Source organism: Notolepis coatsorum (assembly GCF_963971535.1).
Source record: "Notolepis coatsorum genome assembly, chromosome: 3".
In the NCBI taxonomy this organism is placed as follows: Eukaryota; Metazoa; Chordata; class Actinopteri; order Aulopiformes; family Paralepididae; genus Notolepis; species Notolepis coatsorum.
Window position 1 is genome coordinate 89,491,640 of NC_140167.1, and position 16,066 is coordinate 89,507,705.

The following is a 16,066-nucleotide window of genomic DNA, read 5'->3' on the forward strand; positions in this document are numbered from 1 at the left end:
AAGATGACAAAATAGTTAGTTACTTGTGCAACAGGTTGCTCTGCAATTCCCATAAACCCACAAGCAGTTAGATGGTATAAAAACCACTAGATGATAAATTCATATAACGGGACATCCATTACTTTAATAGAATACCAATGAAGACAATACATGGACCATTACTCTAAAATAAACACTTGTGAAAGTAAAAAAACATGTCCTACTAGGAATGTTGACAATATATGTGACATTAGTTAAATAAATCACTAGTGTCCACATCAAAATATAAGTCCATACTAGAAGCAGTTTCCCCTCCAGTGTGTACACCACATGTTTGTTAACTAGCTTGGCTTTTGGCTGGTCACCCCATACTGAGGTGGGGGAAGAAGAACGAGCAAGAGCATAATATGTACTGTATTGTATTGTGGGGATTATGTATATATCTCGTAAGCTACATTTATTGATTCAAATACAGGAATGTATATTCCTGTGATTTATTGGGATATTTACTGTTGTTTGTCTCGTCAAAAAAATTATAAAAAAATTTGTTAAAAAAATACGAGAGCCTCTCGCCTATTATCGCATGGCAGATACGCTTTCACGTCACCACACACACATTACACACCTGTCCAGCTCATTATAATGCGATGGCTGTGTGCAAAATTAGATCAGATTCAAATGTACAGCACACCATATACTGCTATAGTGGAATATACTATTCATATACCATAATGTATACCATCTTGTTGCGCGCTCCTGGCCGCACGCACACACAGCTGAATAATTCTGTTTTGCATCAATATATATATGTATACTGTGTATATTGAGGCAAAACAGAATTATATATACAGTATTGAGACAAAACAGACGACGCACATGCGTGTGTGTCTGACAGCTTGTGTGTCTGACAGCTTGAAGTTTATTATGATCATATGATGATAACGCATAACGTTATTTGAGGAAGCTCTTGGTACCCAAACTCCTGTATCCAATAATAAACTTTTCTGAGCCAATAGGCGCTTTGCGCGACCATAGCAAGTCGTTTCCTAGGCGGGAGCAGCCGGCCGAGAGGTACTGTGGCGCCTCGCTCTGAAGGCTGTGTGTGGCTCGCTCCCGCGAGAGTTGCGCGCCTCGTCTCGTCAGATTTTCAAAGCAAGTCGGACAACATTCTAACAGTCATGCAACGCGTTTGGCGAGGCCGTAGTAAAACCTGCGCAGATCTGCGTCCGCCTCGCCAATCTCGAACACGCCTATTGTCCCAGGTACATCCACACTGTCTGTCTCACTCCTCAGAGCGACAGAAACACAACTGTTGATGTCAATGACAACTGTGTCTATCCTAGTACTGCTTCTCTCACAGAGGCTTCTGTGCAGGTCAAAAGCTCTTGGTAGTAGTTTTTCCACTTCAAAAGAAGTGTCAAATATTACTACCACTATTATTCTTATGATTGTTGGACTGATAGCTGTAATGACGTAGTGAAGCATTTTTAACACTGGGCCCAGACATTCATTATGAGTGGAACTCTTCTAACATCTAAAAATGTGCAGGTAAATTGACAGGTTTGACATGTCCCTGAATCTTCTCTCTCAAGTGAATTTTCTCATGTTTTATCAAAGATCCTAATCTACTGAATCTCTTATCACACAAACCACAATGATGTGGCTTCTCTCCTGTGTGAAATATCTGGTGTGATTTCAGATGAGACAGTCGACTAAAGCTCTTCTCACACTGGTCACAGGAGTAGGGCTTCTCACCCGTGTGAATTCTCTGGTGTGATTTCAGACAATGCAGTCGACTAAAGCTCTTTTCACACTGGTCACAGGAGTAGGGCTTCTCTCCTGTGTGAATTCTCTGGTGTAATTTCAGATGTTGTTGACGACTAAAGCTCTCCCCACACTGGTCACAGGAGTAGGGTTTTTCTCCTGTGTGAATTATCTGGTGTGATTTCAGATTAGACGGTTGACTAAAGCTCTTCCCACACTGGTCACATGAGTAGGGCTTTTCTCCTGTGTGAATTATCTGGTGCGATTTCAGATTAGACGGTTGACTAAAGCTCTTCTCACACTGGTCACAGGAATAGGGCTTCTCTCCTGTGTGAATTCTCTGGTGTGTTTTCAGACTAGACCGTTGACTAAAGCTCTTCTCACACTGGTCACAGGAGTAGGGCTTTTCTCCTGTGTGAATTATCTGGTGCGATTTCAGATTAGACGGTTGACTAAAGCTCTTCTCACACTGGTCACAAGAGTAGGGCTTCTCTCCTGTGTGAATTCTCTGGTGTGTTTTCAGACTAGACAGTTGACTAAAGCTCTTCTCACACTGGTCACAAAAGTAGGGCTTCCATCCTGTGTGAATTATCTGGTGAATTTTTAGAGTATAGAGTTGACTAAAGCTCTTCTCACACTGGTCACAGGAGTAGGGCTTCTCACCCGTGTGAATTCTCTGGTGTGATTTCAGACAATGCAGTCGACTAAAGCTCTTCTCACACTGGTCACAGGAGTAGGGCTTCTCTCCTGTGTGAATTCTCTGGTGTAATTTCAGATGTTGTTGACGACTAAAGCTCTCCCCACACTGGTCACAGGAGTAGGGTTTTTCTCCTGTGTGAATTATCTGGTGTGATTTCAGATTAGACGGTTGACTAAAGCTCTTCCCACACTGGTCACATGAGTAGGGCTTTTCTCCTGTGTGAATTATCTTGTGCGATTTCAGATTATATCCCAGACTAAAGCTCTTCCCACACTGGTCACAGGAATAGGGCTTCTCTCCTGTGTGAATGCGCTGGTGTTTATTGAGATTCATCTTTGAACTGAAGCTTTTTCCACACTGGTCACAGCAGAGACCTTTTCTTCCATCCAAGCCTCTTGGTTTCTTCCCAGGCCTGACAGGACAGCTATCTGGAGGGAGATAGTGATGGAGAAGAGTGTCAGAGGAAGGCGAGAAAGATTTTTCCATGTAAGAGGGTTACAGATTTAACTATGGTATTATAATAGAGGATATTCTGGTCTTTCAAATGATGCCTCACATGACCCTAGGGCTGGGCGATATGGCAAAAAATGATATTGAGATAACAATATCATATCACTCGATATTGTTATAAGTATATATATATATATATATATATTTTTTTTTAAACAGATTTATGTTTATTTTGCAGCAATTCTTTGTCATTGCCGCCATCTTTAGTGTTACATCCCCTCACACACTCCAGTTCTCAGGCTGCAGCTGGTTTGAAAGCAAAAGTAAACCGGCTTCTCTGCTGGCTGTGGCTCCAGGGGAGTTGAACAGTTCTGGCTCTGCTAGTTTCTTTTCTATCTTTTGGCGCTTTTTTGGTGGACAAACCACTGCACATGTGCACCGTGACTCGTGACTGGAGTCTAGCTCTGCTAGCTCACATAGCATACTGTGTACAGACGGTTTCAAACTGTATTTTAAATTAGAAAGCAAACAAAATAAATGGACAAGAGAAAAATAAATCTCAATCAGTATTGTCATTTGGACAAGCAAAGCCATTACTTTAAGTTGCAGACAAGAAAGACAAGTCTGTCCACTGTCTATGGTTTTAAAACTGCCCTGTTGCAGGTCAGAAAATTCTATATCGATTATTAAAATATATCGCAATAACTATAGTTATCGTTATATCGCCCAGCCCTAGGCTAGGGGCAGGGTTAGAAATTACCTCTTTTTTCAGGGCTTTTTTTGCCCCCTTAATTGATTTTCGGGGGGCTTTTTTGTATTTCAGGGGCAGTGAACTTTTATTATGAAAAAGGTTATTAAACATCCTTATCATTTAAAAAATACAACTCAATTAATGACCTCATTTTGTGGCTGCGGCTGTCCTGGTGGTGCAAAGCGCTGTATTTCTTTACAGTCTTCGTCCCGCCGACAAAAAAGCCAAAAATTCTAAAACTAATTTGTAACACTAAAGATGGTGGCAACGACAAAGAATTGCTGCAAAATAAACATAAAGAATATATTCAATATTTTTTTATTGTTATCGATATCGTTATCGGGATATCACTTTGTCATATCGCCCAGCCCTACCATAGCCATAATTTAAGATATAGTTTAAACGTTGGCAAATATCCCCGTCCTCCCATTGACTTCAGTGCTGGCACGCTAGACCTAATTTGGTCATATGGGCGTGGCTCTGAATGAGTTAAAGAGTGTATTTTGAAGTATAATTAGTTATCTTGAAGATAACTAATTATACTTCAAAATACTCTTGTCATACTGTACATTCATAAATTATTTTACTGAGATCTTTATGAAGGTAGTTTGTTTAAAGTACAGCAGTGCCATGGTAAAACTGGTTTTGACATTAAAAGTAAAAATTTAGCTCTAATGTGTCACGGCCATCTTGGATTTCTGGGTCAAAATTATGTCATAACGTAAACATTTGGTCAGAATCGGAATCCTCATGGTCGACTTACACAGAAAAGTGTATTCATGATTCTATGGCTGCGGTTACACTAGGGCCATTTCATTTCGCTTTTCAGAACGCTGCGTATTGGCAGGCAAGTAAGAGTTAAGTTAGACGTCGTTTTGTCTCATCTACTATATACATGTAGTACAATGCCAAAGCAGTAGGTGGCGATGTAGTTCAAACATGAAGGCCATTTTCAACCAATCAGAAAGGTTGAATGAGTCACTCCACATCCTGCTCAAAATCTCAAAAGCCACCATCTTTATACCTCGCATGAGCCATTTAGCCACATAGCATTTATTTTCAGCAAGAAATATTTATTTTCAGCAAGAAATAAAGTGCAATAAACTAAAACGGATACATTCACTGTGTTCTGCCTCATTTGTTGATGAAACAAAACTAACATCAACACAATTGACAACCAAGAGCGGAGTTTAGTCTCACAAAAATATCACCAATTTTGTTAGCTTATGTGCTAGGGATATGCCAGTATAGCATTGTGGCTAGCAGCGAAGTAACGTTAATGCTAGCAGAATGAATGGATGTAAACGTTATTTAACAGATTGCAGAATGGGTACAATACAATACGGCTCAATACAAACAATTGTTAAGGGAATGCAGACTGTTGTAGCTTGTTATATTAATCAGCGTACCCAGAGCGATAGTTCAACTTGACTAATAGGGTCTGAAAGTAACGTTAGCTAGGTAGCTAACGTTAGCTCACGAGCGACGCTAGCCATCCAGCACCTGCGAAAACGAATGCCAAACTGATGATATCAGACGTTGATATCAGTAGCTAGATAACATTAGACAATGCCTCATGTATTAAACAAAAGTGAATAGATGACTGGGCCATTTTGTTTAATGCTTGTTATGTTTAAAGAGGAGCTCTGAGCTGCTCATGCAGTCGACTCTTGCGTGGTAAGGGTTTGTTGACATGACATGGGTCTGGGAGGGGGAGAATTTGGCGTCGGTCTCTACTGCGCATGGGGCAGAGCGGCTCCGTATCCGGCTCGTGCAAATTACATGGCACCATTGTCGGCAAGTTTCCAAAACGAAAACACCTTTTCAGTGTTCCCGCTAGGGAAACGCGTTTTCCTGCCAAAACTGCGTTTCTTTTTAACTTGGACATGCAAACGTAATCATTCAGCAACAAAACGTTGCTGTTTTAGGTCAGTGTAACCATGGCCTATGACTGCTCTGGTTCAAAAGTAAATTTTTCAAGATGGTGCCAGCAGGTATTGTGGATTTGGCCCTCTGACAAAAAGTGCCGGGATTTTTGGGAGGGACACAGGGGCTAAATCTTTTATAAAAAGGTCCATAGAAGTAAAAATCAATCATCAAAACATCTTAGACAGAATGGTCACGGAATTGAGGTTCTTGACCCAACTAAATAGAGGCCGTTTAGTCGACTCCAACACGCTAATATAAGCTAACACTAGCCCGAGATACAGCTACAGAATGAAAACTACCGAAATATACAAAATAACAGTAACGAAAATAACTATTGGAATGAACGCGGAGCAAGACCGAAAGCAAATAGCATTCCCAACAAAACAGGACCAGTCGAAACGAGAGAGTGCTAATGGCTGGCTTTGCTAACTAGGCTAACATAGCAGCTGTGGACGCTGCTAACAACACAGTAAGGTCGCTTTCACATATAGTTTTGGTGGACTCTGTGCGGTTCTGGTGGTGACGTTGCAACATTGTTGCATTCTTCATTTGGTTCGCCTGCGTTCACATAAAAATCTGTGAGGCGCACCGAACCTTCTGAACAATGTCACGCGGTCGAAAAGGGCGCTCGTCTATTGGACAGTGGAAATGTGTGTGTGGCTGCGAGCCCGTGTGTGTGCGCGCGCGTGTGTGTGTGTCTGTGTGTGGACTGTCTGCGAGCCCTCCAGATCAGCGGAGGCGAGTTTTGACATGGCATTGATCCATTGTTCTATTGAAGCACATTACCACCATCCTCTCGCTAAACAACTTGTAGACCACAGTGTTTTTATGAGTGCCCACAAGTAGCTGTTTTATTAATAATATAATAAGCAGTGTTTTTTCTTCCTTCTTCCCAAGATAGATAGATAGATAGATAGATAGATGCAGTGTGCTTGTTTTGCAGCGAATGAATGCTGCGAGCAGTGGTAAGGTAATAATAATAAGCCGCGTTTTTTCTTCCTTCTTCCCAAGATGCACAGTTAGATAGATAGATAGATAGATAGATAGATAGATAGATAGATAGATAGATAGATAGATAGATAGATAGATAGATAGATAGATAGATAGATGCAGTGTGCTTGTTTTGCAGTGAGTGCTGCGAGCAGTGGTAATAATAATCACTTCCTATATTTGGTTCGCGTTTGGTCCTATGAAGCGAACCGAGACAGACGTTTTCAGGCGGACCAGAGTTCGCCTGTTTGGTCCGCAAACCGAGTTCGACACGCATTCACACAAACCCGAAAAACCGGACTATCGAATTCTGGTCCGAAAGTCCGGACCAAAGAGCCCCGGTGTGAAAGCGACCTAAGAGCGGATAACTCCCCTCAAACACTGAAGACATACAGCTATAAAACACATTTCAGTCACTACCTGACGAGCCTCCAGCACCAGGAGGACGGGGCTCAGATGTCAGTCCCACTAGAGACACGAGCAGGAGGACAGAGGAGCAGACTCACTGGAGGGAGCGAGGATACTGATGCGACGTTCAACGGTTCAAGAACGATCCGGTTATTTTAAACCAAGGGAACGTAGCATGTGGCTGCAGCCCCAGATACCATCGTTTTTCGCGACAGCGCCACTTTCTTTTTTTAATCGCAATTAAGAATCAAAATGCAAACATGTTACTTCCGGTTCCAGGAAGTTAGGAACTGGTTCCTATTAGAACCGGTTCTCGGTGTCCAACCCTAGTCATCGGTGCGTCGAGGAAATTCCTCCGGCAGTCACATCTCGTTACGGGACTACAGACAAACACTGGTGTGCATATGGATCACTGCCAAAACGCAATAATCTATATGATTTCGGTGTTTATTGCGCCATACAAAACGGAAATGGATCTAGGAGATCGGCGTTGAATAATTGGGATCTTTCTCCTCCAGTCTCATCGTCGCACGGTAAGAGGGTAGTAACGTTATTTTCAACCCGATTGTTTATTCATTTCACTGCAAACAGTCTGATCAATATATCAACCCATAGTAAATAAAGCCGTTACTGACGATCAAGGAATTATAAACGACCCCCCCCCCCCTTTCCTCCACGCATGATGAAGCATAATGTATACCGATCATATACATTTGAATTTTTTTATATAGTGTGTATGGGAAAGAAACGCCAATCGATAATCTATATTTGCTTCAGGGCCTATAACTACTGTTTTTGGAATTACAGCAGAAAAGATTAAAAACACTTATATTCTCGAAGGTATTAACACAACAATGTATGAATGAAAAAATATGACGTTCCCACATCCTGAACGATAGATACTTGATGTTGAATGGGCCATAGTAATGTCAATATAGCAATACAATTTAAAAGTTATAGCCCTGCAAAGAAGGTAAACATCTTCACAGGGTTATAGTGCTGGCAGACTGGCTATATTGATGGATATAACCTAGAGCCATATGAAATCCGTTTTATTATTTTCCAAATTCCATTAAATTTTTTCCCAAATTCCATTTTTTCCGTTTTTATATTTCAGAATTCTGTATTTTGCTTTTTATGCTCATTTTACCATCAGAAATAGTGTCTAATAAGTGGGAATGAATAAATGTCCACAATTGAATAAGATATAACAGTCCATTTAATGTTTTTACAGGGTATCTGCAGGTTTAGCCCAGTCAGATTTAATGCTTTTTAATGCCACTCAGAATTAAATTTAATACCAATTTCACAATAACAAAAATCATGCAACGACACCAATTAGTTTAAGTTTAGGTACACATTGGTCCAAAGATGTTTATTAAAACATAACTTGGAAACTTAAAAATCTTGAACTTAAAGGAGTAACTGGATTGGATGAATTTCAACAAAGGGGTGACCAAACATAAATAGCAAATATAGCTATACAAAATATACCAGGGGCCAAGCAGCAAGTGCAACAGCCACTGTCAGAACACATAACTATTACCACCCTCCCCAGGGTATCAAAAAAGTCAACCAACAAACAAGATTCTTGTGCCGGATCTCCTCTCTGGTAAACAAGAATACCCTGAAGACTCTAACAGGAGCACTCATTCAAGGGTACCACGACTATGCTTGCACCTCATGGTACCAAAGCACCTCAAAGGCCCTAAAAACAAGATTACAAACATCACAAAACAAACTGGTCAGACTACTGCTTAACCTCACTCCTAAAACCCACTTTACCCCTGCCCACATTCAAAACCGCTCTTAAAGAGAACCTACGGGAGGCTGCAATTAGAAACTGGGCACCGTAAATTTCCAAACCCCCCCCATCCTAATGTACAGTCTCCTCCCCATCATATGTATATATTTTCTGTTAGGATCTCTGGGTAACAGTACTGTATATTTGCATATCGTATATGTCACAATTGTAACACTACAGTACTATATAGTATACCTGTATGTCATGTATGTCCCTATGCCATAAATGTCATGATGTCATGTATGTTGAGTATGTCATAAATGTCATGTCACTATAATTGAAAATGGGGGACCCTGATGTAAACAAGACACACGTCTTTCTCTGGTCTGCATCCCCTTAACAATTGTGTGTATTGAGCCGTACTGTATTGTACCCATTCTGCAATCTGTTAAATAAAGTTTTCATTCATTCATCCAGTTGTTTTGTTTTTGTGGTTTTGGTTGAATTAATGAATACTTTGTTTAACAGATTGCAGAATGGGTACAATACAGTACGGCTCAATACACACAATTGTTAAGGGGATGCAGACCAGAGAAAGACGTTTGTCTTGTTTACATCAGGGTCCCCCATTTTCTATTAATAGTGACATTTATGACATACTCAACATACATGACATTTATGGCATAGGGACATACAGGTATATAGTACTGTACCGTTACATTTGTGACATATACGATATGCAAATATACAGTACTGTTACCCATAGATCCTAACATACATGGGAGGATACTGTACGTCATTAGGAGGGGGTGGGTGGGAGGAAAAAATACATAGTGGGTGAAGCTCTCATCGAACATAAACACAAACGTGTCCTTGTTTACATCCGTGAATAGATTATTTTCAAGTTAAGACCTCAGCTTCAAGCTTTGGCGTGGAGCCGAATGTTATCCGGACTTCTGTTGGTGCAGATGTTATAGTCCTACCTGAGATGGCGCAGCTGGTGTGGAGGCAGGGGCATAGTAGTTTGCAGGCGGTTTTTGCAGAGCGCTCAGAATGTGCGACGCGACTGCTCTTTTTTTTTGTTGCAGCGGGGCTTGTAATGGTCTTTGACTGGGACCAACCATCGCGCAAACAGTGGATTGTCAAGCCAGTTCTCGTTAAATTGGCACTTTCCCATATTAACGAGTGCAAATGCTAAACTAAACTAAACGTAACTTCGCCTTGCTTCCCCGGCCAACACATTACACAAGGAGTTGTGTTGGTTCCGCCCCATTCCGGTCTGCGTGATTCTACAACACGGTCAATGAAAAGTCAAACTTTATCTCCCGTTAACTGTTTTCCCCCAGATTTCATAATAAAACATAAGATGACATGGCATTTTATCTTTCCTTTCTATGGCATTTTTAAGACCTCTGAAAATGGATTTAAGACATTTTAAGACAAACTAAGGCCTTAATTATTGATAAACAAATTTAAGACCTTTTAAGACTTTTTAAGGATCCGCGGACACCCTGTTTTAAGTGCTGCAACTCAGAAATACAGTTCAATTTTACACAATATTTTTCAATTAATATTGTGACAAAATAAAAATACATATTTCAAGTGTAAACAATAGATACAGCTAGCTACTACTGACATTATCACAATGACAATGTCAGTAACCTAGCTATATCTATTATATTGTGATGAAATATAGTAATGCATAATTTAGGCACCTTTAGTTTAGTTTATTTCGATTATAAAGGACAGTGTATAATGACAATCGTTTGCATTAAACAAATGGATGGGTGCACTAGATTTAGCAAGAAGCTATCATTTCCATCTATAGTCCTATGTACTGTAACGTTTCATAGCTATTTAAGTTTATTTAGATTATAAAGGGCAGTGTATAATGACAATCGTTTGCATTAAACAAATGGATGAGTGCACCAGATTTAGCAAGAAGCTATCATTTCCATCTATAGTCCTATGTACTGTAACGTTTCATAGCTATTTAAGTTTATTTAGATTATAAAGGGCAGTGTATAATGACAATCGTTTGCATTAAACAAATGGATGAGTGCACCAGATTTAGCAAGAAGCTATCATTTCCATCTATAGTCCTATGTACTGTAACGTTTCATAGCTATTTAAGTTTATTTAGATTATAAAGGGCAGTGTATAATGACAATCGTTTGCATTAAACAAATGGATGAGTGCACCAGATTTAGCAAGAAGCTATCATTTCCATCTATAGTCCTATGTACTGTAACGTTTCATAGCTATTTAAGTTTATTTAGATTATAAAGGGCAGTGTATAATGACAATCGTTTGCATTAAACAAATGGATGAGTGCACCAGATTTAGCAAGAAGCTATCATTTCCATCTATAGTCCTATGTACTGTAACTTTTCATAGCTATTTAAGTTTATTTAGATTATAAAGGGCAGTGTATAATGACAATCGTTTGCATTAAACAAATGGATGGGTGCACTAGATTTAGCTAGAAGCTATCATGTCCTAACGTTATAGCTATTTAATCACAATAGTGTCGCAAGTGTTTTTGCGGGTCCAGTCCACGGAACGTTGACAGAATTAGCAAAACACCTTATCACCGGAGGCATAAAAGTCATTAGGATACTGTTCTGCTCTGAATTGAGGGCTTATTGTGGATTTTTTTAGCTTGTTAGCTTTAGATGATGTTAACACTGAAGCAGCCAGACGCTTGAGCACCGCTGTGTTGTGTGTAACACGCTGTAGCGTCCCCGCCTCCCCGGTCGCGTGTGCACCAAACGTTCCACCCAAAAAACAAAATTTCAGTCCAGATTAGGCCAAATTCTGCAATATTCCACGTTTTGCAGTTGATTCCATTTTTATTGTTTAATTCCACGATTCCGTCCAGGATTCCGTGAACGCGGATTTCATATGGCTCTAATATAACCTATGGCGGGGAATGTGTTAAGAGGTTAACCCTGTGAGGCCCAAATTAAAAAGACATTAGCAACTTCAGAGGCCAGAGGGTGGGACATAAACACATTTACTATCAAATAGCATTGTGAGGCTGAACAACAGGACCAATTGACTATACATGTGCTTAAAAACATTTAAATAAACATTTACATATTTTCTTTATTTTTTTTAATGGCTAAAAGTGATTTTGTAATTTTGCAACCGTGGGTCTCACAGGGTACTTTTAACCCTGTGAGGCCCAAATAAAAAAAGACATTAGCAACTTCAGAGGCCAGAGGGTGAGACCTATAAACACAGGAAGGGTGCCGTGACTGAAAAAAAGGTTGAGAAACGCTGGTATATGGTGTGGCTCTTTGTGGTACCACAGTCATTTTTGTGACTCTTAGTCTCCGACTGGTTGGCCACCCCTGACCTAGACCATCAGAGGACCTAGACCAGGGAGGGGCAACTGGCGGCCCTCACCGACGCTCCATGCGGCCCCAGGCCAATATCCGAATATTGATAAATTATTGTTTTCGCGGGCTGATTTCAAGTAGACTGAGATTATTTTTTATATAACATCAAGTATATGTTGTCACGTCGCGGCTGAGATGAGGCTTGCTTTAGCTTTCCTCTCATTTCATTATAGACACAGACCAGCGCGGACCTTCAATGACATGCAATTGTAATTTACGCGAGAAATGGGCTAACGTTAGCTGCTAACTAAGTTATCCCATAACTAGGCTAAGCTAACTAGCGTTAGCCGCTAACCCTGGAAACGCACAAAGCGGACTCCACGACACCAGTTCCATTCGTGAGGAAATATTTATATTGACAAGGCTTGACAACAGAGGTTCAAAGATAACTTCATATTTATTGGTTATTCGTTTCTTTATATCGGGCGTCCAGTTTCCATCTCTGTGTGTTCAACTGTTCATGTGTTGACGTTCGAGTGTGACATCGCCTACGGCAGCTTCCACGCTCAAAAACGCAAACCTGAAACAAAACCCGGGGGGGGGGGGGGGTTGGCTCTCATTTCCCAAAAAGGAATTCATTATTCTGATGAGTATTGCACTTGGCTACTTGTTTACTTTTGTAGTGTTCAGATAACACTAATAACACTGAAATGCATGTTATGGATATGAAGCACTCAGGAATGTTTTGTTTAGTAGCAGGATAAAAGTTTATACATTTAACAAAATAATTTATTATTGCACTTTTTATTTACTGTTGTAGTGAAATGCAGCAGGAATGCTGCTTTGTGTTTGTTGAGCAGTGGGCTTTAAGTTCATACATTTATTTTAATAGAAGCCTTAACTGTAATTTGTCATTTTTTTATATATTTGGGTTACACAGCAATACTTTCAAATTCAGCTATATTTATAAATTCATAAAGTTGAAATTAAGCATTACTAAATGTGTTTGAAATGGAATAAAAACAAAGTTACAACAAATTATAATTGTTTATATGCCTTATTTATCACATCTGTGACTATTATGGGCTATTTGAGTGATGGGGTACTACTGGCGGGACTGCGATAAACAATGCGGCCCCCCCAGATTGAGTGTGGAAATTTAGTGGCTCTCACCATATACAAAGTTGCCCACCCCTGACCTAGACCATCAGGACCTACACCATCAGGACCTACACCATCAGGACCTACACCATCAGGAGTACACAGGACCTAATGTTGCTGTCCATATCCCGTATACCACACTGTTGCTACGCCATAGTCAGGGTTTGCAGAAGGTCCTTGAAGTGCTGATTTAAAAAAAAAAAAAAAAAAGGTAAAAGCCTGGAATTCCTTAAAAACAGACAATTTTTTTTACAAGGTGCTTAAAAAGTCATTGAAATTCAAATGAACCATTCACATTGGAAGTTTAATTCATCCATGATAATTGTTCCGAATCAAGAATAGTTTTTATTTTATTTTAAGTGTAACTAATTGTCGGAAATTAATTGGATCAGATTTTTCTTTCTATAAAAAAACTGCATTTAAAAGTGAATTGTATCCTTTTAAATGCCCTTTTAAAATGAGAAATGGTGCTTAGAAAAGTACTTGAATTTCATTTTGCAATGTCTGTGGGAACCCTGCATAGTGTACAAGAAGAAGGACTTGTTAAACAGCAGTTGGTCTAAAGCTAGATCTGATGTGTTTTGAACCATTCACCTTGTTATTTACGGGACTCTTTATTTTCACACCGTTCTGCCCCGGGGTGGGGGTTGTTTATAAACCCTTACCCTAACCTTTACGTTGCTGAAGACCTCACTCCTAACCTCAAATAGAGATCACATTTTACATTTAGCTGATGCTTTTATCCAAAGCAACTTACAGGTTCTGTATGACAAGTCAGCAGGAAGGGTACGACTCTTTCAGCTGAATGAATGAAAATGCTTATTTAAAATAGACACCACAGCCACATTGGACCAGCCAGAGTGGACAGACCAGATGTGCTGTTTTGCGGGTTTATAGCACAAGTGCTATTTCAGTCCTCCCTCTCTCAGTCCTCCCTCTCTCTCTCTCCACCACACAGACCCTCTCTCTCACCCCGGTGACGCAATACGTGGGAAAAGACCACTTACTTTTCTCGTCGTCAACACGAACTAAGGAAGCCGCTCTTAACAGAACATCCAGCGTCTCCATGCTGGGCTCCCCCTGACTGGGCTCCATGTGACTGGGTTCCATGTGACTGGGCAGAAACATGGACAGATGCAGAAAGTAAATGCTTTTATTCCAAAACACTATATATACATATACAGTATATAACCATGATAAGATGAAGTTCGATACTTCAGTATACACACATACATAATTCCATCTACGGCTGTAACATTATTGATTAATCTATCGATTATCTCTGTACTACTATGTTCTAGGCATATCAAACGGTAAAACAGTGTGTTACTATGTTCTAATCTATCTAGGCATATCAAACAGTAAAACAGTGTGTTAGTATGTAACATATACTGTCTTGTCTTATGGTTCCCAGTGCCAACCTCTGGCTGGTGTCTGTGGACACTGATATTTGCCTACCTTATTATATTTGCCTTGTTTGTTCTCCCCTTACCTTTTTTCCCTGATTGTGTTGCTGTTGGTTTCAATCCCCACTAGGGCTGCACGATTTTTTTATCGAAATCGCGATTTCGAATGATGCAATTATCAAATCGGGGGGAAAAAACAATTATTTTTTTTAAATTATTATTATTTGTATAGCCAGGAAGTCCCATTGTGATACAAGATCGGTTTGGGAGAGGGAGGTAAGGGGTTTTAGATTGTGTGTTGTGAAGTTTAGACTTCAGAGAGGGAGAGTAAAAGTACAGAAAAAAAGGTACCGTTGGGTACCGGTATCGATTCCCAGGTAAAAAGAAACATTTTCAGGCTCGGTGTCCCGAAAAGACCCACCGCGTAGGCCAGATGCAAGCCACATTTTACAATAAACCTCTGTGGGGCTGCTTATTTTCCCTTTTATTATAAATCGCAAATTTAATCGCAATCGCAATATCTGTCCGAAAAATCGCAATTCGATTATTTCCCAAAATCGTGCAGCCCTAATCCCCACTATAAATAAATATTTTACTTTTGGAAAACGCATTTGTAATATTTCTTACCTACTGGGACCTGTGCTTAAAGCACTTACTGGACGGGCTGGCTTCATAACAGCCTGGTCCAGGTATTTTGTATTAGGTCATAAGACCTTTGTATATGACAACATAGATAACATTTCCCTCACATTATCAAAATACAATCAAAGAAATTCTCAGTCCCAACACACACTCATGTCATTTTCCAATTTTATTTAAAGGCCTGTTGCTGAGAGCTGCCCAGGTGAAGCAAGACACCAGCCTTCTTTTGCATATTCAAGACAAAGACTGTGTGGCCTTGGAGGTGCGATATCACAAAACCTTGTAACGTTAGTAAGCTATCGTGGTATCAGCAGGCTGTGATGTGTAGCTAGCTAGCTTGCTAGCCGGCATGATGCGTGTGCAGTGCTTGCCCCACAGGTCTGAGAAGAGGAACTGCACATTTTACTCTTTCCCGAAACTCCTCTACATGCCCCAATTTAAAATGGTTCACGACAGTAGACATTGCTAACGTCGAGTATGTTTTGCGGGTAACGTTAACGGGTAACAGAGTCCATTCTCTTCGGTTCAAATAACAAACTCAGCAAGGCCGACGGCTTCTCAGTTACAGTGGGTGACAATATTGTCACAAGGAAAGAAGAACTTACATACCTAGGTCTAGGTTCCATCCTAGAGGCAAATCTTTCCTGTGACAAAATGGCATCCAATGTAATAAAAAAAAGTCAACCAACGAACTAGATTCTTGTACCGGATCTCCTCTCTGGTAAACAAGAATACACTGAGGCCTAACAAAATTAATTGTTTGGTTCCTGTTGGTTGTCAGTTAAGGCCATGGGTAGG

At 40.2% G+C, this 16,066-nt stretch overlaps 1 protein-coding gene across 1 annotated transcript; it reads right to left on the reverse strand.

Annotated features, from left to right (window-relative positions):
- Window positions 1–1,324: 1,324 nt before the first annotated feature.
- Window positions 1,325–13,275, reverse strand: LOC311224931 (uncharacterized protein). The gene is made up of 2 exons (XM_084310090.1): window positions 13,233–13,275; window positions 1,325–2,871 (listed from the first exon to the last, which is right to left on the reverse strand). Exon 2 carries the CDS (start codon window positions 2,774–2,776, stop codon window positions 1,514–1,516), a length of 1,263 nt encoding a protein of 420 aa, XP_084166216.1. The 5' UTR covers window positions 2,777–2,871; window positions 13,233–13,275; the 3' UTR covers window positions 1,325–1,513.
- Between the last annotated feature and the right edge of the window lie 2,791 nt (window positions 13,276–16,066).

What these genes read in the sequence shown, in the direction of transcription:
- LOC311224931 (XM_084310090.1), bottom strand. Translation starts at nt 2,776, where the DNA reads ATGAATCTCAATAAACACCAGCGCATTCACACAGGAGAGAAGCCCTAT.